This window comes from Polypterus senegalus, chromosome 1, assembly GCF_016835505.1.
Source record: "Polypterus senegalus isolate Bchr_013 chromosome 1, ASM1683550v1, whole genome shotgun sequence".
NCBI lineage: Eukaryota > Metazoa > Chordata > Cladistia > Polypteriformes > Polypteridae > Polypterus > Polypterus senegalus.
Genome location: NC_053154.1, coordinates 224,864,410 through 224,891,484, shown reverse-complemented (window position 1 = coordinate 224,891,484; position 27,075 = coordinate 224,864,410). Strand labels below are relative to the sequence as shown.

The window sequence follows — 27,075 nt, the reverse complement described above, 5'->3', positions numbered from 1 at the left end:
AATACACAAAACTAGAGAATAATCAGCCAGGAAGGGTACGTAGAGAGCAATTTGCTGTGGCCACCACCTGCAAAACCATTCCCTATTTGGGGTTGTCTTGCTGTTGCCTCTCCAGTGTACCTGTTGTCACTTTCATTTGTAAAAAAGCAGGTAAAGTTGATTCACAATCGCTTATGCTTCTTAACTGAACAGATTGATACCCCTGAAACTTACTGAGTTTTAAACTACTGTCATGTTCTCATTTGGGAGCTTTTCTTTAATTCGAATCTAGGTCACAAATGAGGTTCCACCTTCCTGGGCCACCATCTTCTTCTGGTTTTGACTTTTACTTCTACCTGTGTTGCCCTTTTGACTTGGTATCATCTTCAGCCTTTGAAAATGTATTCAGTTTAATCTCTTTGTCCTTAGAAAGGTATCTCTGCCTCCCTCATAAAATAAATACTAACATTTTTTTCATTTTTTATTGGAAGGGTAAAACCAGTAGCAACATGCACAGAACCACAATTATTTTTTTTTTAATTCCTGCATTTGTAGTTGTAATGATTATTTTAGCATTAAATGTGTTAAAATGATTTCATAAAAATGACTTCAGAATTGCTGGATTAAAAGCATACGCTAAAAAGTGAAATTTTCTCTTGCTTGTTGTTTTTTGAATTTCAATTTTAAATTAAGTTGCATTTTTAAGCATGGTAAAATCACTTGTGTAAATTGCATAAATCGGAAAGGAAAAACTGGTACTTCCCTTTTCCATGGGTCACGCACAAACTTTTCAGGGTATTTGAATGAAATACATACTTATAGAACAAAGTAGCACACTGATGGTTTTAATTACTTTATGTTTGCAGAAACTACATTTATCTTTAGGAATCTGACAAAAAAAAAAAAAAACTCCTCTGAGCTTAGTAAAGGATCTTTAGTGCATGAACTGAGCCACCTGCCAACATCCAAAGCAGAAAATCCCTTTACCCCTCCTCCTCCCCTCACTTCCCTGCAAGCAATCACATGGACCTCCTGGCTCTAGAGTGTTCTTCACTCACTTAGTGCTTTAAAAGTTTGTAAACTCTATTCCAGCTGAAGCACGGAAGCTGATGTGACTAGCAGCTTTGCTGCAGGGACTGACAAAGCTCAGCCGACTGCTTGATTTTCTTTCTTCCCTGCCTGCTACAGCCTTCCTAGTAACAGGATCCCTGTGATTATGCTCCCTTCAGTGAACAGGGGTTATTGTTTAGCATTTCTGAGTTTCTCCCTTTTTGGACTGCTGGGGCAGCTCCTACATGTTACCCATGGGATCCCGATGGAAGACCAGGATTACTATCTGCAGGAAATTATGAACAGGGAGCATTACTATTCTTTCTCGGAATCAGAGGCTATTGTAAGTAATACCCAAGCATCTGAGCAACTAGGAAATACTGAGGAACACTTCAAACCCAAAGCAGGAAAGAATGAGTTAAAAATCCATAAAGAGAAAGAGACAGATAAATCCACTACTGAAAATACAGCAGGTAAATTTATTTCTGTGTGGTTCAGAGCCTAATATATATCTCATGTATTGCATGTTGTTTTAGTAACACTAAAAGTATGATTATTATGTATATGTGGGTGTGTGTGTGTAATACAAATAGAAATAAGGTAAAAATTAACATTATGCATTATACATGCGGTCAGCTTTTCTATTTGTTTTGGACATACATATTAATGTAGCTTTAAAAATGAACAAGAGCATTTCATATTCTCGCTAAGTAAAAACTGTGTCAGGCCAGCTGTAGACTTAATTTAACCCTTGGAAGCGACTATACCTCTCAGGTGGGACTGAACAGGCTGGTGCTATGTTAGCACTTACTGCAAAGATCATGAGGAACTTGATCATGGAAAACATAGTTAAAAGGAGACCACCTTCAATTATTCTCTCATTTTCTGACAGGTTAATATATACTAGTTTGTGATAAATCTGACTAAAGATATGTAATAAACTCTATCAGTAGTTTAGTTCATAAGATGCTAAGAAATCTTCAATGTGAGCTGCCCATTTTGTCAGCAGGATTTCAATAATGCAGCATATTTGTTGAGGTATTTTTAACATTTCCGAGAAAATCACCATGCTTTGTGGCACAGCTAAAAATTTTTCAATTTTTATAACTTTTAAGATTAAAGTAACTAATACTAATATGTACAATTTTCAAAGCCCTGTAATGTTATTTGGCCAGAACTATGAGTAGTATTCTTACTACAGCATAAAAACAAAAGAACAAAAACATATGTATATGCAGGTTAGGTGCATTGGCGATTCTTAATTGTCCCTAGTGTGTGCTTGGTGTGTGTATGTGTGTGTGTGCGCCCTGTGGTGGGCTGGTGCCCTGCCTGGGGTTTGTTTCCTGCCTTGCGCCCTGTGTTGGCTGGGATTGGCACCAGCAGACCCCCGTGACCCTGTAGTTAGGATATAGCGGGTTGGATAATGGATGGATGGATGGATTGCACAGTTTTTTGTTTGTATATATTTATGTGCCATATACAAAATAATTGTTGTCATCTTATGCAGTGTGCTTTTTGTTTTCAATAGTGATAAAACCAAACTCCCTATTACATTAGAAAATATTCTGCGTACTAATGACATTTAAAATGTGGAATTACTGTAGTTTAGATGCCTTCTTCAACACCGAGATGTGCAGCATATCATTTCTGAAAAGAAGTTTGTCATTTTTAACTTTCTGGATCTGACTTCAAATACTAACAAAGCTGGGTTTTGCAATTTTTTTGTCAACACCTTTGCATTGAAAATTAAAACTAAGAAATTATTCCCTTTTTCAAGAGACAACATAATTAAATGCATTATGGTAATAGAGTGAACTACTAGGTTTGTCCTTTGGATGGCAGGTTTCATCCAGTATGCTAACACATGCACCACTTCTTGAGTTAATAATGTTTCCAACATATGCATCACATCCCCATGCAAACATAAAAGCACTTTACTTGGTGTATTGATGTATCAGGAGAAAAGTACTCTGCATTTACTGCTCTTTCAAAATATTTCCCAAAGGACTTTGCATACCTCTTTCAGTAAATTAATGATGCACCCAGATATTTCATTCATGGTCACACAGAGGCCAGAGCCAACATCTGGATTTGAACTTAGCACCTCTATATTTCTAGAAGAATTTTAGCTTAACCAATACCACCTGATAGTAGTAAATAACAAACCATAAATGATACACGATCATGTTGTAACATTGTAAATGTCTTACAAAAGAATATATACAGAGCAAAAGGAAAGGAAAATAAACAATATACTGTTTGAGGGATAACTCCTAGAGAAACTACTTACTATATTGTGCTAACATGCTGTTAGAGAACTAGAAACTGGTTCATTAAAACACCTCTGCCCTAGAGAGGTGCCCTAGTAAATTCTAAGTCTAATCTTCTATTATTGACAGAACCACCTACTGTATAGTCTGTTCTTAATTTGGAGCTCTTATATGACAATGACGACCGTGTATTTTCCCATTCATCCATCTATTTACTGAGTATAGTGAAGCCAGAATCAGTCCACTTGGCACAGGGTGAATGGCAGAAACCAACTCTGAAATGGGGGGCCAATACATTGTATAATATACAACTACCCAACACCACACTTTCCCACAATGAAGCTCTTTATAGATGCCAGTTAACGTGACCTGGAAAGAAGGGAAACTGTCAAACAGGTATACAGTACCTTTCAATCTGGTGTATTTATTAACAATTCACAAGCAATTATTTACCATACAAGCAATCCAAAGTACACAGCAATCAGAACTAAACCTAAACCTAACCCTAACCCTAACCTCTGTCCTCCAGGTGACTTTACCATTTACCTCATTTCAAATTACCACCAAGCACCCTCTTCCTCATCTCTTTCTTTTTCTCTTTCTGTCTCTGTTTTGCACTAACATATGAACCTGGCTTCCTGCTAAAAAGATTTAATTCCAACTTATGTATCTCTCAGTTCTAGACTCAAATTGCGTTCTGCTATGAGGCAGTTTAAACGCCTTGATAGGATCATTTTAGCCAAGGACTGGGGATACCCCATTTATGCTACAGAAACAGTGGGCAATGGCTTCCATTTATTGCCTCTGATGTCACTTAACTCCATTAGACTTTGGAAACCTTAAAAAGATGGCTTCTCGGGCAGTCTCTAAATTACTTGTTCCATTACAGCCGTGTTTCTCAACATTTCTAATATTGCGACCCACTGTGTCTTCAGAGCTCACCAAGAAGGGGTGCCCTCCCTTGGTGAATTCAGCGCAGTTGTCATAGTGGTTACCACTTGGCAAATTAAGTGTGAATTTTAGAACCAGTGTTAGTCCCTCTTGGAGAACTGAGAAACACTGCATTAGATGGACAACCAAATGCTACCTTGTATCAATTACTGGGAAATACTGGATTCCTGGCAGTGGTGCTTAATTTTTCTCTTACTGTAAATAGGTAACTCGGTCCCAATTTCCCCAGATAAGTGCACTATGTAAGTCATGTAACCACCCAATATACTCTTACATTGCCTTTTGTCTTTTTCAGTAAAAGATCAGGCATTCCTAGCCCTTGCTCTGTTGCATGCCTACTAGTATTAGTACATACTTTTAAGTAGGCTTCTATTCTCTCCTTCTTCTGCCTATTGCCCTTTTGGAGGACCATATCAGGTGTATAGTCCCCTAGAATCCCTACTTGCTCTCTTTACTTGTAGTAAATATCCATCCATTCATCCATTTTCCAACCCGCTGAATCCGAACACAGGGTCACGGGGGTCTGCTGGAGCCAATCCCAGCCAACACAGGGCACAAGGCAGGAACCAATCCTAGGCAGGATGCCAACCCACCGCAGGACACACACAAACACCAAGCACACACTAGGGCCAATTCAGAATCGCCAATCCACCTAACCTGCATGTCTTTGGACTGTGGGAGGAAACCGGAGTACCTGGAGGAAACCCACGCAGAGAGGACCTGGGAAGCGAACCCAGGTCTCCTAACTGCGAGGCAGCAGTGCTGCCACTGCGCCACTGTGCCACCCTGTAGTAAAAAGTTTCAAAATATTTCATCTTTAATAGTATTCTGTAACTGACAATATTAAATAACAAATGGATCATTTTTAGGGAAAAAAGAATAATTAAAAAAATGCTTTCAATTTCTGTGGTGGGCTGGCATCCTGCCTGGGGTTTGTTTCCTGCCTTGCGCCCTGTGTTGGCTGGGATTGGCTCCAGCAGACCCCCGTAACCCTGTAGTTAGGATATAGTAGGTTGGATAATGGATGGATGGATACTTTCAATTAATTTATTCTGTAAGTATAAACATTTTATAATGTAAATTATAACTGTGTGCAGATTTAACCAGTTTTATTCCTAATCATATATAAAGGAAAAGAGCCATCTCCTGACTCTAAAATCCCCCAAATAAAATCAGCTGTTCCAAAGAAAAAATGGCATTGTAGTCATTTCTATGCAAATGATTATTACATAACATATATATTTAATATGCTTAAAATTAAAATACTGTTTTTATTTAACACAAACATCAATGGATTCTTTCAAAACCTACTTTGTTTAGCTTATTTTGCTTTAATGTTAAAGTTCTTGTTAATGTTATGTCTTCTTCCTATAGCTTGCTGTAAATTTTTACTCTAAATTATTCAAGTTTCCTCTATTCAAACAGACTATACAAGGAAAAAATTATGTTATGACAGTTGTGGACCTCCAGGGATTTATTTTATTCAAGAATGTTGCTAATGGGTATTTTTGTTTTCCCCTTCCCAGTTGTCACCTGGGCAATTCTTAATTGTTAGGATTTCTTTAGGTTATGGGTTAACATTTCTGTTTTCTCTGTTTTTAACTTTATGTATATAAATATTATATGGTTTTGTAATTTATTGTTCTTGCATTATAGTTGTAATTAAATATATACAATGTGAGCCTATACTTAGTGAGCCCTTTGCCAGTGTAAATTATTCAGGCAAGGATTGTCACCCAGGCAGAAGGACATTGAATATAGAAGACAGAAATCTTCAGGAAGATCCTACTAAACATAATGAAAATATGAAAGTGCATTACATGGTTTACCTCTATATGGATCATTAGTGAGGTTCAACACTAGAAAATGTCCAAAATAAATTTTATAAATAAGAAACATTGACCTCTCTGATAAATGCTTTTCAGGGTTTGATAATATTTGCTGATTTTGATGGATTTTCTTCAGAATATACTATTTGCTATTGTTTATGGATTAGATTGTGTTTTATTACTTTGTTTTGCTCTTTAAATAAAAAATATAGCATATTACAGCTGCATAAACAGGATCACATATAGTGCACAAAATACATAATGAAGATGCGTTTCTGATCTCATTGTAGGAATGATTTGCCTTAGTGTATAAAAAGTCAGATGATATGTGTTTAATGGAAATTAAATACACAGTAAATGTTCTTACTATTGCCTTCCTACAGCTAACCATCTACCTTTTTGAAAAAGTGAGTGGACATGGAAAGAAATGGTGTAAAATTCAATTTTATCTAGCGACTGCCAAGCCCTGTTCCCAAGTTTTAGTATTCCTTTGAAATTTTTCAAGGAAAACAAGCAAAAACCACAAAATTTGATTAAGAAAAAATGTTTACAAATGATTAAGCACAAAGATAAAAAAATTTGTCAATGTGAGTTATACACAAACATTTCCATGCATTCATTCCTCTAATTTTTGAATCTGTGGTTCCTATCATTTGACCAAAGGAAGTCAAAATCTAGCAGCATTGTGTGCTACCAAGCTTTGAAAACCCTGAAGTAGACATGAGGCCATTGTATGCTGTAGGGAAAATTTTCAAACCTGCTTATTTAAAGTCTTGTTTCTAATAGGGATGGGTAATAATAATGTTTTTTTTTTCTGAGCGTGAGATTCTTTATTCAAGAGCTCTTCATATAATCACAAGCAATATTGCCTTTTAAAGAGGGTCAGTGATGAAAATGGCCTTTTGTGAGCTTCCGTAATTCACTGAAGGATCCAGATGACTTCCTTTCAGTTTTAGAACATCTTGTTTTGTTAACAGAAGTTTTTTTCATCTTTGAGGAGTAAGCAAAAGTAATAGGCAGCAAAAAAACTGATGTTTCACATCTGTTCTCTTGTAAAGGGCAGAAATTCTTGTACAGAACCTGTTTGCAATTTTCTTTTTCTCTTTGGTCAAAACATATTCAAGATCATTGGTGTCTAAATTGCATCCTATGAAATTATATATGAAGTAAACAAAACTATTTTAGGGTGCAACACCACTATATGACACTTCTCCTCAATTATGGGGACTGGGCTGACAGCCGTACATAGCGTTTTTGTGGAAGACTTTTATTGCCCCATCATTTCATTTCCTAGTTTCAGCTTGAAGTGCTCTTATTATGAGTGAACATTTGTACAATATTAGTTTCATGCCTGCCCACATGCCTACTGCACCTTGCTCAGAGATGATTTAAAGAAACAAATTAGGGTGAACAAAGAATTAAGGAAGAGTCACTTAAAAGGACATAGCTGCACAACACAAAATATAGCTAATGTATACGATAACAAAGGGAATGTTAACGCTGATTAGACAGCATTTATAAGCTAGTCAAAAGTTAAAAAATTGTAACTATGAAGATACTTCATTAATGAAGTATCTTTTCAGATGTCCAAGAAGAAACAGCCAGTCAGTCAGTCATTTTCCAACCCGCTATATCCTAACACAGGGTCACGGGTGTCTGCTGGAGCCAATCCCAGCCAGCACCGGGCGCAAGGCAGGAACAAACCCCGGCCGGGTGCCAGCCCACTGCAGTGCACATACACACACACCCACACACCCACACACCAAGCACACACCAGGGACAATGTAAGATCGCCAATGCACCTAGCCTGCATGTCTTTGGATTGTGGGAGAAAACCAGAGCACCCAGAGGAAACCCACGCAGACACAGGGAGAATATGCAAACTCCACACAGGGAGGACCCAGGAAGCGAACCCTTGTCTCCTTACTGCAAGGCCACAGCACTACCACTGTGCTACTGTGCTGCTCCAAGAAGAAACATGAATTACTAAATATTTATCAGTTTATCAAAATTGTGTTTCATGGTCAAACCAGAGCATACCTTAGCAGCACTGGGCAATTCAGGGCCAACAACCACAATGTGCAAGAAAATTAGCCACAATAATAATTACTAAAATGATGTCTTTACTATATATATGGACCCAGAATTTTTATTGAATTTTAAATTAACTTTATAATCCTCTGCCCATATTTCAGGTTGTGAAAAGGCGAGAAACAAATAGTAACCCTTACAATTCCACAAATTTAAGAAGTTAAAAAGCATAAATTACTAATTAAGAAACAATTACACATAAAGACACAGATTTGTTTAAACAGGAAAACAAAGTAGTTAAATAAATGGAGCCTAGAAGTGTCTTTCCATTAATTAATTGTTAAACTATAAGCATTTGGCAACAATGTCTATTTTGTTAGTATTTAAAACCATTTAATAACACTGAAAGGAGACAAACACTCACACATATGCATATATATATATATATATATATATATATATATATATATATATATATATATATATATATATATACTAGTGGGCTTTGCCTCCACCCCGGTTCACGCCACACGGCAACTTGCGTTGTGAAGGGTGTGGCTGAACGCACGCTTTGGAGATTTGGATGGATCAACTGCTTGCTTACTGCTCCTCCTGCCATGCTACATGTTCTGCTTCTCGCGCTGCGCGTTGATCATTTCAAAGCCTGTACAGGAGCTGTTCTCGCTTTGCTTGCTTACTCCCCCCCCAAACCCAATGCCAGAACCACACCCCTGGGCACGCTAAGTGCCTGCCACTTCGCGTCTCTATCACGCACGTTGTGAAGGGTGGGGGGGTTGCTGAATGCACACTAAGGAGATGTGAACGGATCAGCTGCTGTCTTTCTGCTGCCGAGCTGCGTGTTCTGCTTGTCACTCCACACATCCATCATTTAAAAGTCTGTACAGCAGGTGTCCTTTTGTCTCATTGCTTTTTAAATGTCTCTCGTAGGATGTCAAAGTGTCTCTTGCAGAACGTCCGGGCTGATTATTACTTTCCTTATTTTCTGAATTTGCAAATAGATTATTGTTGTTCTCTTGTGCATCCTTTTTTGTCTTTTTTTCTTTATTTATTTAGGACCTCACATGAATTTTAAATAATAATGACTTTATTAAAATAATAGTATACTGTGCAGTACACAATTTAATGTTAATATGTGGGGAAATTGCAATTTCATCCTTAAAACATCTTTTTGATCCCTAAAATACTGATAATAGTTCATAGCTAATAGATAAATGAAAGTAGTCCAGGACATGGAACACCACAGTTGTAGAGTGCTTTTATACACCACCTTACTTACTCATATGTGACAAGTTTTGTGACACTACTAAAACTAAAACTCACATTTACAATGTTGGAGAAAAACCTGAGTATATGCAATATCATTTTCACATACCTGGTAAGAAACTGTAAAGTATGTCAGTTCACCGTCGCCAGTTAACCTGACAATTCCCTGAAGGAAACGTCTTGTAGATATAGTGAGAGCAAACATAAGTGTTTGGCATGTGATAGGAAACCAGAGTACACAGAGTAAACATACATAAAACAGGGGAGAACATAAAAACTTCAAACAGGCAATGAGTGACCTGGCAGGTACAACACCTGGTTCCAAAAAAAAGGTATATATAACACATATATATAAATATATTTATATATACGAGGTGTGGCAGAAAAGTAATGAGACTGGCAACACTGCAAGCGATGTGGCAACGCTGCGCTATTGTCCTTGATAGAGCACGTGTATCAGTACCCTCCCATAGCTCAGTGCGAGTTTCAACTCCTTCCGTTAACTACGTGATTTTTGTGACTGCTATTAGCGAAGTTGTGTTTTTGGTTGTGCGTCACGCAAAATGGAACAGCGGAATTTGGGGCAACGTTGTGCCATTAAATTTTGTGTTAAGCTTGGAGAATCGGCAAGTGTGACGTCTGAAAAGTTAAAACAGGCCTATGGGGAACATTCTTTATCCCTAGCTCAAGTTTTTCAGGTAGGCCTTCAACTTCGAAAACCAATGAAAACATCGAACGTGTGAACACTCTTGTGAGATCAGACCGTCGTTTAACATTAAGAATGTTGAGTGAACAGTTAAATTTGAACAGATTTACAGTTCATCAAATTTTGACTGAACATTTGCACATGCGAAAGGTCTGTGCCAAAATGGTGCCGAAAAACTGCCCTCATCATAACAGAATTTTTGACCTCAAAAGGCATTACCGTGGTTCCCCAGCCCCCTTATTCACCTGACCTCAGTCCGTGTGACTTTTTCCTTTTTCCTAAACTGAAAAATGTCCTCAAAGGACGTCATTTCGGGACTTTAGAAAACATCCAAAAGAGTATAACGGACATGCTGAAGACCATACCGGTTGAAGACTTCCAGCGCTACTACCAACAGTGGGAACAACGTCTCCATCGGTGTGTAGCTGCCCAAGAGAACTACTTTGAAGGGGATAACATTGCTGTTTGAAAAAAATAAAAACTTTGGTAAATAAAAAATCAGTCTCATTACTTTTCTGTCACACCTCGTATATATATATATATATATATATATATATATATATATATATATATATATATATATATATATATATATATTGTTCAAAAGAATTAAAGGAACACTTTTTAATCAGAGTATAGCATAAAGTCAATGAAACGTATGGGATATTAATCTGGTCAGTTAAGTAGCAGAGGGGGTTGTTAATCAGTTTCAGCTGCTGTGGTGTTAATGAAATAACAACAGATGCACTAGAGGGGCAACAATGAGATGACCCCCAAAACAGGAATGGTTTAACAGGTGGAGGCCACTGACATTTTCCCCTCCTCATCTTTTCTGACTGTTTCTTCACTAGTTTTGCATTTGGCTACAGTCAGTGTCACTACTGGTAGCATGAAGTGATACCTGGACCCTACAGAGTTTGCACAGGTAGTCCAACTTCTCCAGGATGGCACATCAATACGTGTCATTGCCAGAAGGTTTGCTGTGTCTCCCTGCACAGTCTCAAGGGCATGGAGGAGATTCTAGGAGACAAGCAGTTACTCTAGGAGAGCTAGCATAGAAGGTCCATAACCCATCAGCAGGACCAGTATCTGCTCCTTTGGGCAAGGAGGAACAGGATGAGCACTGCCAGAGCCCTACAAAATGACCTCCAGCAGGCCACTGGTGTGAATGTCTCTGACCAAACAACCAGAAAGACTTCATGAGGGTGACCCTCTAATGGGCCCTGAGCTCACTGCCCAGCAGCATGCAGCTTGATTGGCATTTGCCATAGAATACCAGAATTGGCAGATGCACCACTGGTGCCCTGTGCTTTTTACAGATGAGAGCAGGTTCACCCTGAGCACGTGACAGAAGTGAAAGGGTCTGGAGAAGCCATGGAGAACATTATGCTGCCTGTAACATCATTCAGCATGAGCAGTTTGGTGGTGGGTTAATGATTGTCTGGGGAGGCATATCCATGGAGGGTCACACAGACCGCTACAGGCTTGACAAAGGCACCTTGGCTGCCATTAGGTATCAGGATGAAATCCTTGGACCCATTGTCAGACCATATGCTGGTACAGTGGCTCCTGGTGCACGACAATTCCTGGCCTCATGTGGTGAGAGTATGCAGGCAGTTCCTGGAGGATGAAGGAATTGATACCATTGACTGGCCACCACACTCTCCTGACCTAAATCCAATAGAACACCTCTGGGACATTATGTTTTGGTCCATCCAATGCCACCAGGTTGCACCTCAGACTGTCCAGGAGCTCAGTGATGCCCTGGTCCAGATCTGGGAGGAGATCCCCCACAACACCATCTGTCATCTCATTAGAAGCATGCACCGATGTTGTCAGGCATGTATACAAGAACACAGGGGCCATACAAAGTGCTGCATACAATTTTGAGTTGCTGCAATTAAATTTTGGCAAAATGGACTAGCCTGCCACATAATTTTTTCACTCTGATTTTTGGGGCGTCTTTGAATTCAGGGCTCTGTAGGTTGATCATTTTCATTTCCATCAAACGATGTGGCATCCTTTCGTTCCTAACACATTACCCAGTCTATATCAGTATAGATATCCAGGAGGATTTCTTTTTTCCATTGAGATCTGATGTGTTTTCAAAGTGCTCCTTTAATTTTTTTGAGCAGTTTATATATATATATATATAAGGGACGGGGTGCACTTGTAAACGCGGAAAGGAACTTGAGTGCGTGACTTCTTATGGAGTTGTTTGTTCTTCAGTTTTCCTGCTAAACAAAAGAGAGAGGAATTAGCGCTCTGTCCAAACCTATACCCTGTAATGTATCACGTTCCGTTGAGCCATTCATCTGCTCCCTAATCGCTCATGTGTGACAATATATATATATACAGGGTATATATATACTGTTCAAAAAAATGAAAGGAGCACGTTTTATTCAGAGTATTGCATCAATTTAGTGAAACTTCTGGAATATTGATCTGGTCAGTTAAGTGCAGAGGGGCTGTTAATCAGTTTCATCTGCTTTGTTGTTGTTTCGTCTTGGTAGAGTATTATATTACTCTATGTTTCCCTTTTGTATTATTAAATGTAGCCTTTCTCAGAATGTCTCAGATCTCACAGACTTACTACTGTTTATAAGCTATTGTAGTCTGTAACTTCTCCCCACTTACCCTTCTACATCTATAACCTCAGGCAATTAGGTGTAGTAAAACACAAGCAGGAGTTAAGTTACAGTTTAAACAATGTATTATTGGTAATATTCATAAATAATAATATGCAAAGTACAACCTGATAAATGGTGATGTGTAGTTTCAGGCGGCACACAGACTTGTTAGTTATTAAAATGTCTCTAGTTAAGGCATCATTTGTGGTCAGCTTTCTTAAGAACAGGCCGCATGCCTGTCTCAATATGGCTGCCGAGCTGTGCTCTTCATTGTGTTGTCCCTTTCAGTTCATGCATCAGTTTGGTAAGAGAAAGAGAGTGAGGGAGTGAGCAAATTTATAGGTTTTCTGTCCAACCCCTAGAGCCAATAGGATGTCTTGGTACTTAAAGGTTTCTGATACAAGCCAGTTCCAAACAGCCATACTTTAGTCCAATGGGGGGATAGAACATCTTCACACCTGCCACCCACCAAAAACCATTTGTTGAGCTAAAGTTTGCCAGTTAGGCAGCCTAACTTTCCTGTGGGGGTTGACTGAGAGACTTCAGAGAAACATTAGCCAAACGTGTTTAAGGCATGTCCCCCAAACTCTGTTGTAAAATTCAAAGAGACCCATTCCTAAAAGGCAGGGGTAAACATGAATGCTTCTCACGAATGTAACATTAATATTACATTGCTTTGCCTAAATTACAAATAAAGACATACAAATTATTTATCAGGTTGTATGCAAAATCTCACATCACAACAAGTGTTAATGAAATTAACAACAGGTGCACTAGAGGGGCAACAATGAGAAGACCCCCAAAACAGGAATGGTTTAACAGGTGGAGGCCACTGACACTGATGAGAAAAAAAATAAAAATAAATATATACTGTATATATATACAGTATATATATATATATATATATATATTATTTATATGTTAAAATGGACTGAGCCATCGATACGATGGATCTCATCATTGGTGTGTAGTTTTGTGGGAGTGTAGGCCAATTCGGGATTTGCAGGTTTTGCTGCAGACATCACAGGTAAAAACACCACTGGCTAGCTGTCTTGCTGCTTCTTTCCTTTGCATCCTCCTTGTTTCCAGTTGTGCAAGTCTGCTCATCTCAAAGTGTTGGACACTTTCATGACAGATTCATCGTCAGGTGAACTGGTTCAGAGTGAGTTGATAAAATTGTATTGTAAGACAACACGTCTTCAGGTTGGCTTTGAGAGTGTCCTTTTATCGGAGTAAAGGATGCCTGACTGAGCGATGGCCATTTGACAACTGTCCAAAGAAGATTTGTTTTGGGATCCAAGTATCTGCCATGCGCACCACATGTCCTGTCCACCGCAGCTGTGCAGCTTTGATGACTGCCTCAATGCCATGCATACCACTTTTACACAGCACCTCTGTATTTGGGACCATGTCTTGTCATTTCACATGAATAATTCTGCGGAGATGGCGTAGATGGAACTGGTCTAGCTTCTTCAGATTGCGGTGTCCACGTTTCACATCCATATAATAAAATTGTTAGGACAACGGCTCTATATACTGCCAGTTTCATGGACAGTGTAACTCCATGTTCATTCCAGAGTCGATTCTGAAGTTTACCAAAAGATACGCTGGCTTTGGCGATTCTTGCAGAAATTTCGTGGTCATTGCCTGCAGAACTGTTCAGGACACTGCCTAGGTAAGTAAACTTGTCTACATATTCAAGTGCTGTCCCATCAACAGTCAATGCTTGTTGTTGGAGGTGACTACTGGAAGGTGCCTGAACCATGACTTCTGCCTTCTTGAGACTGACAGTGAGACCAAAACATTTGGCTGCACTGGCAAAGCAATTCATCAAGCCCTGTAGGTCATCCAGAGAATGAGCCATGAGAGCACAATCATAGGTAAATAGGAGGTCATGTATGATGGCATTTTGGACTTTGGACTTGGCCCGTAAGCGGCTAAGATTGAAGATGTCACCGTCTGTTCTGAACTATACTGGAATACCAATGTTACAATATTTGAAAGCTTTATACAGTATAAATGAGAAGAAGATGCTGAACAGGAGTGGGGCAAGCACTTTGCCATCCTCAGTGACGCAAGCTTTCATGCCATCATGAAATGAAGAGACAATATTCACAAGATTTGTGGGACAGCCAATTTTATGCAGAATGAGCCTAAGTCCTTTTCTATTTACACAATCAAAGGCTTTGGTGAGATCAATAAACACAGCCATCAGATCATTGTTTTGTTTGCGGCACTTCTCCTGAAGCTGTCTTGCAGCAAATATCATGTCCATGGCGCTACGCCCAGGACGGAAGCCACACTGACTCTCAGGCAGTATGCCATTTTTAGACATGCGCATGTATAATCTGTTCATGATCATGCGTGCAAGTATTTTGCCAGGGATAGATAATAGGGCTATGCCTCAATCGATCATCACATACTGAGCAATACCCTTTACGATTGAATATGTGAACTATCTGTGCATCCTTAAAATCTTGTAGCACTGCCTCCTGTCCCCAGATCTGTACAAACAGTTGTGTTAGTTTGCATGCAGCTGGTGGCCCCCATACTTAAACACTTCTTGAATGAGACCGTCTACTCCTGGCGCCATTCCAGACGCCATGCATTTGCATGTAAGACTTCATGCTCAGATGGGGGTATACTAAGGTTGTCAGCTATCTGCCACTGTGGTATTTCAGCTAGCATACTCTCATCAAATAAGCATTCTTGGTTTAATACTGCTTGAATGTTCCAAGATCTTGTTCCAATCAGTGATCAGTGAACTGCCATCTTTGGATCGCACGGGTACACTGTCAGAGTCGCGTGGTCCATACACGGCTTTCAGGCCGTGATTAAATGCCTTCATGTCATGACGATTTGCTGCTGCATGTAGTTCCATAGCTTTAGCTGCCCACCACCATTCCTTCATTGCACGAAGCTGGGCTTGGGGCTGTTTTCTTGCAGCAGTGCAATGTTTTGTCAGTGCAATGTTTGTTGTTGATCCAGAGTAAATGTGTGGCATGCATTCTATCTAACATCACACAGGCTTCAGAATCCTGTTCATCAAACCAGTCTTTGTTGCCCGTTTTACAGAAACCAACCACGTCTGCAGCACAGCTATACACAGTGTTCTTAAACTGGTCCCATCTCCACAGCCTTCACCAATGTAAGCCAACTTGGATGTAAGTTCTAATTGTAGCTTCAGCTGTGTTTCTGGGTTCTTAAGTGAAGCCACGTTTAATTTCCTCACTGCTGTTACACAACACTGTCTGTACAGTAGGCGGTTCCACAAGAAGATGGAGCAACACACTAATGACCCGTGTCAAACGAACTTCTCTTGCATCATGATTCCTTACTAATACATAATCAAGCATGTGCCAGTGTTTCGAGCGAGGGTGCATCCATGTTGTTTTATGCTTGTTTGCTTGCTGGAAGACTGTGTTCATAACCACCAGTTCATGTTTGGCACAGAACTCCAGTAACAGGGTGCCATTTGAGTTCTCATTACCAACACCATGGTGCCCAAGTACTCTTTTCCAGGTCTTATAGTCACGGCCTACACGTCCATTGAAGTCTCCAAGCACAAACAATTTGTTCTTAAATGGGACAGAAGAAATCATTTTGGTCAGTTCTGCGTAGAATACTTTTGTTTTCATTAATTGCTGTCATTGTTGGTGCATAAAAGGACAGCAATGTGGCTTGCCCCCCTTCAAGCCGATCGATTGTCATGGACATCAGGCGAGTTGAGATGGAAACTGGTGAAGCAGACAGCTTCGTAGCTATGGACTGTTTAATAGCAAAACCAACTCCACCCTGTCCAGGTATACCTTCTGGTTGTCCAGTGCAGTAAAAAGTATATCCACCTCCAGCTTCTGTGAACTGTGAGTAACCAGAAATACGTGTTTCGCTGAGTGCAGCAATATCAACATTGTATCAAGATAGCTGTCTGACAATTATTGCTGTCCTTCGGTCATGACTATCTGTGCTGTCGAGAAGGGTACAGAAATTCCATGTGGCCAAATGAAGTGTGGGCCGCTCTCGACGATTATTCTTACTCTTGCTTAGGTTTCGACCGCAAACTGGATATCCAACTGGTCGCAGTCTACCAGTAGGATGAGATGGAACTAGCATTTGTTTGTGGAATCTTTTCTATCCTCGCCTTCTTCTCGAAGAGAGCAGTGCTATCCCTGAATAGGGCTGCTCTACCACTCAAGCAGGACACGGACGTTGCAGTAGTTCCAGGTCTACAATGAGCAGCCAGCACACTTGAGCCACCTACGTGCTGGTTTGCAACTAGACACTCCCAGTGGTATCCTCCAACTGTGCCTGTCGCCACTGTGCCATCGCCGCAGGACTTGGAAAAGACGCACCACACCACCAATAATATACCTTCACTTGGAGTGGATTATAGTGAGAGATGCTTGTGCAACAAATCCCACTTTCTTTTGGCACACGAACCAATGTCCACAGGCACGAAGATCGCAACATGTGGTCTAATAAGTGAGCATGCAGCAGTCTGACCAAAACTGCAGTCGAGTTGACATGCCGAATCGCCCATGTATTCTGTCAAAACTGCCTGCATTTACTTCACCGTTACCTGTGTTAGCCGCCATTTTCAGGGTTCTCTTTGAGCCTGTCCACCTTGTGTAACACCTTAAGTGGTACTTCAGCCGAGGCCTTTTCCACTGATGGCATAGCCTCAAAGAGCTATCCCCTACTTATGTTACACCCTCACACCACTTTGTGGTATAGGTTGGGTTTTTGTGGACAACTGCTATAGTTTTAATGATGGCATTGATTAAATGGAGCCTAACTTACTTGATAAAATGCTTGATGATACTTTCCTTTTCATATGTTTAATTAAAAATTGTATGGTAATTTTAGTTTAAGAAAACACAGAGACTAAAAACTTGTGAACACTGCTGCTTGATCACTGTGGATACAGGTTAACTGCTCACTTACTAAGTTTTTAAACTTTTTTGTAATGCTAGATACATGATTATTTTGGGTCCATATTGGTTTCTTACCTGACTAATTAAGATCTGACAAACATATGACTCTTGATAGAATAGATATGTAACAGGTAATTACAGGGAAAAATTAATTTTAGAGCTGGCTATGAATAATTACATTTGATTAGTTCTTTTGATTAAACAAATGTTTGCAATCTCCTAAATGTGCAAGATAATTTTCAAAGGAAATCAAGCGTTGTTTGTGTCTTTAGTGGCTGCACAGGTGCAGGTGATATTTGTCGTAAAGGTCTTTTGTTTTCAACGCTGAAGACATTAATTTGTGCCTTGAATCATCTATAAAGCCATGTAATAAGTTTGTGAATTCTGGTTGGGGCTAATCCAAGAAAGATAATTGAGAACAGCTGTCCCTACAATTACAGGCTCACTCAGGCATCTGTGCGTCCTGTCTGATTCACTTGAGAATGCCCACAGAAGGGGCAGAGGTAGCAAATCCAAGTTTTCTTTCCTTCTCTTTTGCAGAAATAAAAGAGTCACAGTTTATACAAATAACTGTAGCTCCTCAAACACTTTTCTAATCATTTGTAAAACTGTAATTGCGGGGTTAGAGAGCCTGCTTCAACCACAGGTGTTCATTTTGTCTTGAGAGTTTTTAGTACCTTTGTGCTGTTTCAAAGGAAACATCCGGACATTTAGGAGAAATTTGCTGCTTACATGCTGACAATTGAAAATGACTGGCTTCTCTAGAGAAATCACTTGCAGAATGTACATTTATCTAGTGCCGTTTCTTGATCAGGTATCTTTCAGCTAAATAAAACAACCCACTGTAGGTACTATTCATGAAAGTGCAGAAAAATGCATGCAAATGAACTGAACACAAACTTTCTTCATCATGGCTTTTAGAACTGTTTTAGTGCATAAGACAAATCCCACATAATGATTGTCATGTTGCATCTGATCTCCTCTAGGGTATGTAGATACTTTAAATTCTGTGCACATATTTCCAACATGTGGATTTCTTGCAGAGTTCAAACCAAATAAGGTTTTTTGGTGAGATGGCAATGTTTATGCGGATCCCCAGAATATTTTACTGAACTGAAATGCTTTAATTCACTGCTTTGGCAGATCATTTAGTGTATGATGCGTGTTGAATTAAGTTACAGTTAAATCTCTTAGTAGGTCTAAATTGTTTTAGGCTTTTATTAACCTCACTGACCCTATTTTTGTCTTCAATTAAAAACAAAATCTTCTTGGTATTTAAAAAAAAATACTTAAGGAAAGTATCTGAATAAAAGAGTTCTAGGAGGGGTTGTTAACTGCCACCGAAACAGTAGCTGGCACCATGCTGCCTGTGGTGTTGCCCTTTACGTTGTATGTGGTTATTAAATGTTTCTTCACATTTTTCCAAGATGTTTCCTGCTGTTGACGTTAAATTTACCTTGTTTTCTTTATTTTTTATTTCCTATATTGCATTTTAAGTTGCAGAAATTAAAATATTACACTACATTCCTTCAAAACCTGATTTGATAAAACAGAAGTAAAAGAGTTTAAACAACCTAACTAAATGGCTTAAATATGGACAATATCACTGTAAAACTGACAGAAAAGTCTACTTTTTTTGATACTAATCTTTCCAAAAATAAACTATTTACTTTTGGAGCATTCATCAACATAATATTATATTAAGGCATTTATTACAGTATAAAACTAAAAGTGATCAGAAAGCTTTACTGAACAAAATTCAAATATTTTTATTGAATTTGACTGAACACTTCATCGTAGGGAATGCACTGTAATGCAATAAGTAACACCACCACTTCACTGTTCCACTCCCCTAGGTTCAAATCCTGGGCAATATCTTTTTTGAGTTTGCATTTCTCCTCCTCGCTGTGTAGCGGCTTTAAAATGGTTGCTGATCCTTTGAAGGAAGACAGACACACTAATATCCAGATTCTGCCATTTATTCTATAAGAAAAGCAGTAAGGGGCACAGTCAACACGCAGCGATAGGCGCTCTCTCAGTCCCCTGTAGCAAGCCAAACAATATACTAATGAGGCTGGATCTCCGTCAAATTAAACACTTTTAAAATCCATTTCTGCTGACTAAAAGTGATGACAGAACCTCAAAATACATCAATAACCATATGATGTGATATTTCTATGCAATTTGAGACAGAATACACTATTTCAAAACTTATCAGCTTACACGAGAGACGGAGAGTATTGAGGAGCGTCTTACCTGCAACCTCGTCATTTAGCTTTTGCCAGGAGTCTGCTGTTATGCTACATGTGCGCCCTATGGGTATTTCATTAATTAAAGGCCCCCCTGCTACAACAGGCAAACAGGAACTAGTATACAAAAGATAAACTGATTGCATTCATATTAAACAAAATTCACAATATACAAAACAAAAACATTATATATTAAAAAAACATAGTTTTGAGAATGTTCAATAAAATAAAACATAATAAACTAACTCAGCCACATCTGCATAGATTTTTATCAGGGTACTCCCTAACTCCCCCAAAGGAATCTATCTATCTATCTATCTATCTATCTATCTATCTATCTATCTATCTATCTATCTATCTATCTATCTATCTATCTATCTATCTATCTATCTATCTATCTACTGTATCTATAAACCTTAATCTCTAGAAACTATGGATTCTTACTTCCTTGGCATTTTCCACTTTTACATACATTCAGTATAGCGATCCCTGGCTATCTCCTATATAAAAACTGCTCTCATCTCAATGTATTGGCTTCTGTCCTTCCACCAGTTAAGCTGTTGCCTATGGCTTCACTCCGAAATCTTCTAACTGGTTCCATTATATTTCCAGGACACAGCCACTTACTGGAAAGCCCCAGGAACTACTTATTGGGTCACTTAGCTTAGTTAAAAGCTTTAGGCCCATTTGCTTAGGCGACCTCGGGTTATCTTGCACTTCCAATAAAAGCACCACGTGACCAAGATGTTGCTTGTATTACATAAAAACCAGTACGGACACATTAACAAAATATAACAGAACTCCCTACAGTTCTAATGTGGAGTGGGAAGCTCATATCTAATAGGCAGCCATCTCTCACTGCTTCTTATCTTCATTAATTCATGCAGCAATTACAAATAAATAAGGGACTGTCACTTCCTGTTGGCATTCTGATTTGGTTGCTGCATGTCTGAACTTAGTTTGTCAGTAAGATTCTGTGAGTATGCATGTAACATTTATGCCAATGAAATATTAACCTATGTACGGTGAAGTAGAGTATAACAATTAGAACTTGTTACAGAAACACTCTTATAATTAACATGCTAATGAGACCAATTAAAAAACAAGACCCTATACATGTGTGTGCAAATGACTACATACATTTGGATTTTCTTAAAGAGACTGGTGAGCTGAAAAAAAAGCTAATAATGAATTAAAAGACCATCACCTTAATATAGAAGAGGTATTAATAACCAAAATACACACAATCAAATACAAGGTTCCAGCCATTTTGGGATACAAGAGGCCTAATCCTGTATACTAGGGCATTTACTGTATTTGAGTCTACCTTAATTGGTATCATGTGAACACTTCCCAGTTCTGTCAAAATTCTGCTTTAAAAAATTTGAGAAAAATTCCATACCAAAAGTCAAAACAGCTTAACAGGGCACTTAATGCTATACATTTCAGAATGATTGTTGGGGATTTACAGTGTTTTTTTATTTCCATGTTAATTTGTCGCTTATAAATAATAAAATTAATCTCTAAAACATTTCTGATATTCTTCCAGACTGTTTTCATGTATCCATCAATTATGAAGTATTATCAATAATTTACAGATCAAAACAATATTGCAAGGATAAAATAGCATTTTCCCAACATATTAACAGTAAATTGAGTAATGCATTATTTACTAATAATTCAATATAGTCATTATCATTAAATATTTATGTAATATAATATGTCTGAGGAAAACAGTCATCTAGGCATTCCACTCACATGTTATTGCTGAACAAGGCAGAATTCCCCACTGTAATTTTTAATAAGATTACAGTTAGTTCTTCAGTAATTGTTTCTGCTTATAAACCAACTAATGATGATTGTGAATTATTTTCTCATTAAACAGAGGTTAATATATATATATATATATATATATATATATATATATATATATATATATTACACTCTGTTTAATGAGAAAATTATATATATATTAAATATATATATATATATATATATATATATATATATATATATATATATATATATATATATATATACATACTGTGGGAAACATCACACGTTTATTCATATTTACAGTGCACACACAACCCAATTCTCCCCAAAGTCCAGGCCTTTCACAATGCCTCTCTCTTCAGTACTGCCTCCACTCCTCTCTTCCAAGCTCTGTCCTTCTTCCACCCGACTCCAGCCATCGAATGGAGGGAGGTGGCCCCTTTTACATCCACCTGGACATGCTCCAGGTGCCTCCCAATAACCTTCCGTCGTCCCTCCCAGGTGTGGCAGAAGTGTCGGCCATGTGCCCGGAAGCACTCCTGGTTTCCCTGGTCTTCTTCCCCCCAACACTTCTGGGTACCACCCCCAGCCACTTGCCACAATACACACACATATATACTGTTTATAACTGTTCAAAAAAATTAAAGGAACACTTTGAAAACACATTACATCTTAATGGGAAAAAAATCCTGCCAGATATCTATATTGATATAGACTGGGTAATGAGTTAGGAACAAAAGAATGCCACATCGTTTAATGGAAATGAAAATGATCAAACTACAGAGGGCTGAATTCAAAGACACCCTGAAAATCAAAGTGAACAAATGATGTGGCAGGCTAGTTTATTTTGCTGAAATTTCATTGCGGTAACTCATAATCATACTCAGTATTTTGTATGAACCCCACATGCTTGTATGCATGCCTGACAACGTCGGGGCACTCTCCTATTGAGATGACAGATGGTGTCCTGGGGGATCTCCTCCCAGATCTGGACCAGGGCATCACTGAGCTCCTGGATAGTCTGAGGTGCAACCTGGTGGCGTCTAGCCTATAGTGGTCTGTGTGTCCCTCCATGGATATGCCCCCCCCAGACCATCACTGACCCACCATCAAACCAGTTATGCTGAACGATGTTACAGGCAGCACAACATTCTCCACAGTTTCTCCTGGCCCTTTCATGTCTGTCACATGTGCTCAGGGTGAACATGCTCTCATCTGTGAAAAGCACAGGGTACCAGTGGTGGACCTGCCAATTCTGTTATTCTATGGCAAATGCCAGTCAAGCTGCACGGTGCCGGTCAGTGAGCACAGGGCCCTCTAGAGGACGTCGGGCCCTCAGGCCACCCTCATGAAGTCTGTTTCTGATTGTTTGGTCAGAGACATTCACACCAGTGGCCTGCTGGAGGTTATTTTGTAGGGCTCTGACAGTGCTCATCCTCTTCGTGTTTGCCCTAAGGAGAAGATACCGGTCCTGCTAACGTGTTAAGGGCCTTCTATGGCCCTGTCCAGCTCTCCCAGAGTAACTTCCATGCCCTAGAGTCTGTGTTGGGAGATACAGCAATCCTTCAGGCAATGGCAGGTATTGATGTGCCATCCTGGAGAAGTTGGACTACCTGTGCAAACTCTGTAGGGTCCAGGAATCGCCTCATGCTAGCAGTAGTGACACTGACCGTAGTCAAATGTGAAACTAATGAAAAAACAGTCAGAAGATGTGAGGAGGGAAAAATGTCAGTGGCCTCCACCTGTTAAATCATTCCTGTTTTGGGGGCTGTCTCATTGTTGCCCCTCTAGTGCACTTGTTGTTAATTTCATTAACACCAAAGGAGCTAAAACTGATTAACAACCCCCTTCTGCTGCTTAACTGACCAGATCAATATCCCAGAAGTTTCACTGACTTGATGCTATACTCTGATTAAAACGTGCTCCTTTCATTTTTTTGAGAAGTATATATATACTCAGCAAAAAAAGAAACGTCCCTTTTTCAGGACTGTGTATTTCAACAATAATGTTTTAAAAAACCAAATAACTTTACAGATCTTCATTGTAAAGGGTTTAAACAATGTTTTCCATGCATGTTCAATTAACCATAATCAATTAATTAACATGTATAAGTTTACTGTGTATATATATATATATACACACAGACACATATAAACATATATACAGATCTACAGTCATGACCGAAATTATCGGCACCCCTGGAATTTTCCCAGAAAATGCACCATTTCTCCCAGAAAATTGTTGCGATTACAAATGTTTTGGTATAGACATATTTATTTTCTTTATGTACATTGGAACAACACAAAAAAACAGAGAAAAAAAGCCAAATCTGACATCATTTCACACACAACTCAAAAACCGGGCTGGACAAAATTATTGGCACCCTCAACTTAATATTTGGTTGCACGCCCTTTGGAAAAAATAACTGTAATCAAGCACTTCCTATAACCATCAACAAGTTTGTTACGCCTCTCAACTGGAATTTCTGACCACTCTTCTTTTGCAAACTGCTCAAGGTCTCTCAGATTTGAAGGGCGCCTTCCCCCAACAGCAATTTTGAGATCTCTCCATAAGTGTTCAATCGGATTTAGATCCGGACTCATTGCTGGCCACTTCAGAACTCTCCAGCGCTTTGTCTTCAACCATTTCTGGGTGCTTTTAGAGGTATGTTTGGGGTCATTGTCCTGCTGGAACACCCATGACCTCTGACGCAGACCCTGCTTTCTGACACTGGGCCCTACATTGCGCCCCAATATCTTTTGGTAGTCCTCAGATTTCATGATGTCTTGCACACAGTCAAGGCATCCAGTGCCAGAGGCAGCGAAACATCCTCAAAACATCTTAGAACCTCCACCATGTTTGACTGTAGGTACTGTGTTCTTTTCTTCATAGGCCTCATTCCATTTTCTGTAAACAGTAGAATGATGAGCCTTTCCAAAAAGCTCTACCTTGGTCTCATCTGTCCACAAGACGTTCGCCCAGAAGGATTTTGGCTTCCTCAAGTACATTTTGGCAAACTCCAGTCTGGCTTTTTATGTTTCTGTGTCAGCAGTGGGTCTTCCTGGCTCTCCTGCCATAGCATTTCATTTAGTTCAGATGTCGATGAATAGTTCGAGCTGACACTGTTGCACCCTGAGTCTACAGAACAGGTTGAGTATGTTTTGAAGTTGATTGGGGCTGTTTATCCACCATTCAGACTATCCTTTGTTGCAGCCTTTTTTCAATTTTTCTCTTCCGTCCACGTCCAGGGAGATTAGATACAGTGCTATGTGTTGTAAACGTCTTGATTATGTTGCACACCGTGTACAAAGGAACATGAACATCTCTGGAGATGGACTTGTAGCCTTGAGATTGTTGATATTTTTCCACAATTGTTGTTTTCAAGTCCTCAGACAATTCTCTGCTCTTCTTTCTGTTCTCCTTGCTATGTGTGGCACACTCAGACACACAACACAAAGATTGAGTCAACTTATCTCCATTTTAACTGGCTTCAGGTGTGATTGCTATATTACCAGCACCTGTTTCTTGCCACAGGTGTGTTCAAACGAGCATCATATGCTTGAAATAAAACGATTTACCCACAATTTTGAAAAGGTGCCAATAATTTTGTCCGGCCCATTTTTGGAGTTCTGTGTGACATGATGTCAGATTTGGCTTTTTCTCTGTTTTTGTGTTGTTCCAATGCACATAAAGGAAATAAACATGTGTATACCAAAACATTTGTAATTGCAACAATTTCTGGGAGAAATGGTGCATTTTCTGGGAAAATTCCAGGGGTGCCAATAATTTCGGCCATGACTGTACATATATATGCATATTCACATATATATACAGATATATATACATATCTACATATATATATATATACACATACATACATACATACATATATATCTACATATATATTGTGACAGATTTAGGGTTTTCTCGCACCCTTGTACCCTCGGACCACACGTCAGACACCAGATAAAAAGTCCAATAATTATTTATTATAATAATAATTGTGCACAAAGCACCACCACTCCACTATTCTTCAATAAACAATACAATAAACCAATAAATCACAATCCTCCACTCCCAGACGCTTAGCCACCCTGCCTCCCAACTCAGCTCCCCGTCAGGGAGCTCCCACAGTCCTTTTATATTCCCTGACCCGGAAGTGTTCCCTATCTCCAGTCCATGTGATTCTCAATCACTTCCGGGTCAGGTAAAAGTTCTTTTCTTCAACCTGGAAGTCCGTCGCTCTTCCTATGACGAACCTCGGTCCTCCCTGAAGCTCCCTCCTGTGGCCCCCATGACATCCAGCAGGGCTGTGCAAAAAAACCACATTGTCCATGATGCCCTGCTGGTCTTCTGGGGACCTCCATGCTGCAAGGAGGGCTCCACCTGGCGGCTTGGAGGTATTGGCTGGGATGAATGGATGGCCATATCTTACAATATATACTGTATATAGCAAAATCCCGCGCTTTGCAGCGACGAAGAACTGCTTTTAAATTTTTATTAAGAAGAAAAGAAAACCTTTTTAAACTGAGGAAAAATATACCAATAACTGTCTGTTAAGGATCTCTTTGTATACCACGTTGTCAGTTCAGCACTCTGGTTGTAATATGACCAAGCTGTGCACTGAGATTACTTTTGAGAATGCAACGTATAGTTGTCCAGGAGAAAAGCAATGTTGCCTCAAATCAATGGCAACCTTTTGTAGGGTCTGTCCCTGAGACTTATTAATTGTCATCGCGAAGCAGAGCCTTACTGGAAATTTGAGGCGTTTGAATTGAAATGGGAGATCAGAGGGTATAACGGTGATGCGAGGAATACATTCAGAGTATGGCGCTCTGCTGTTTTTTTGTGTAGCTGCCTTCACACAGCTTCTCCGCTGCTTTATAAATAAACGCCATATAAGGCCATTGTTTCTCCTTGCTTCGCGGTTCTGTACTGTTTTATTGTTCAATTATTACGATTGTTATAGTTATTGTGTAGCTATTCGAGACTTACTTTACTGTTCAGGTACCCATTTCCTTTATTTAATCCTTGGCTTGTACGCTATTTTTTGTTTGTTTATTACGATTATAGATATTTATTGATTTCCTTGTTTAGCTGACTGCCTGCTCATATAAGGTGCTCCGCTGGTTTTTTGTGAAGCAGCCTTTACACAGCTTCTCCGCTGTTTTATAAACGAACAACATATAAAGCCATCCTTTTTCCTTGCTTTACCAAGGAAGTTGCCTTTTTATTTAATCCACGGGTTCTCCGCTGTTTTATTGTTCATTTATTACGATTATTATAGTTCTCTATATATCACGTTGTCAGTTCAGCACTCTGGTTCTAATATGATGAAGCTGCGTGAGCTCACTCTTGAGAATGCAACGTATAGTTGTCCAGGAGA

The 27,075-nt window shown here is 39.3% G+C and overlaps 1 protein-coding gene across 1 annotated transcript in view; it reads left to right on the top strand.

Annotated features, from left to right (window-relative positions):
• Positions 1 to 1,009: 1,009 nt before the first annotated feature.
• The window catches only part of LOC120539457 (inactive carboxypeptidase-like protein X2), a 360,659-nt gene continuing 334,593 nt past the window's right edge, over positions 1,010 to 27,075 (top strand). The window contains exon 1 of the mRNA XM_039769534.1: positions 1,010 to 1,502. Within this exon, the coding sequence (XP_039625468.1) occupies positions 1,196 to 1,502 (307 nt within the window). The 5' untranslated portion in view covers positions 1,010 to 1,195. The remainder of the gene's footprint in view (positions 1,503 to 27,075) is intronic.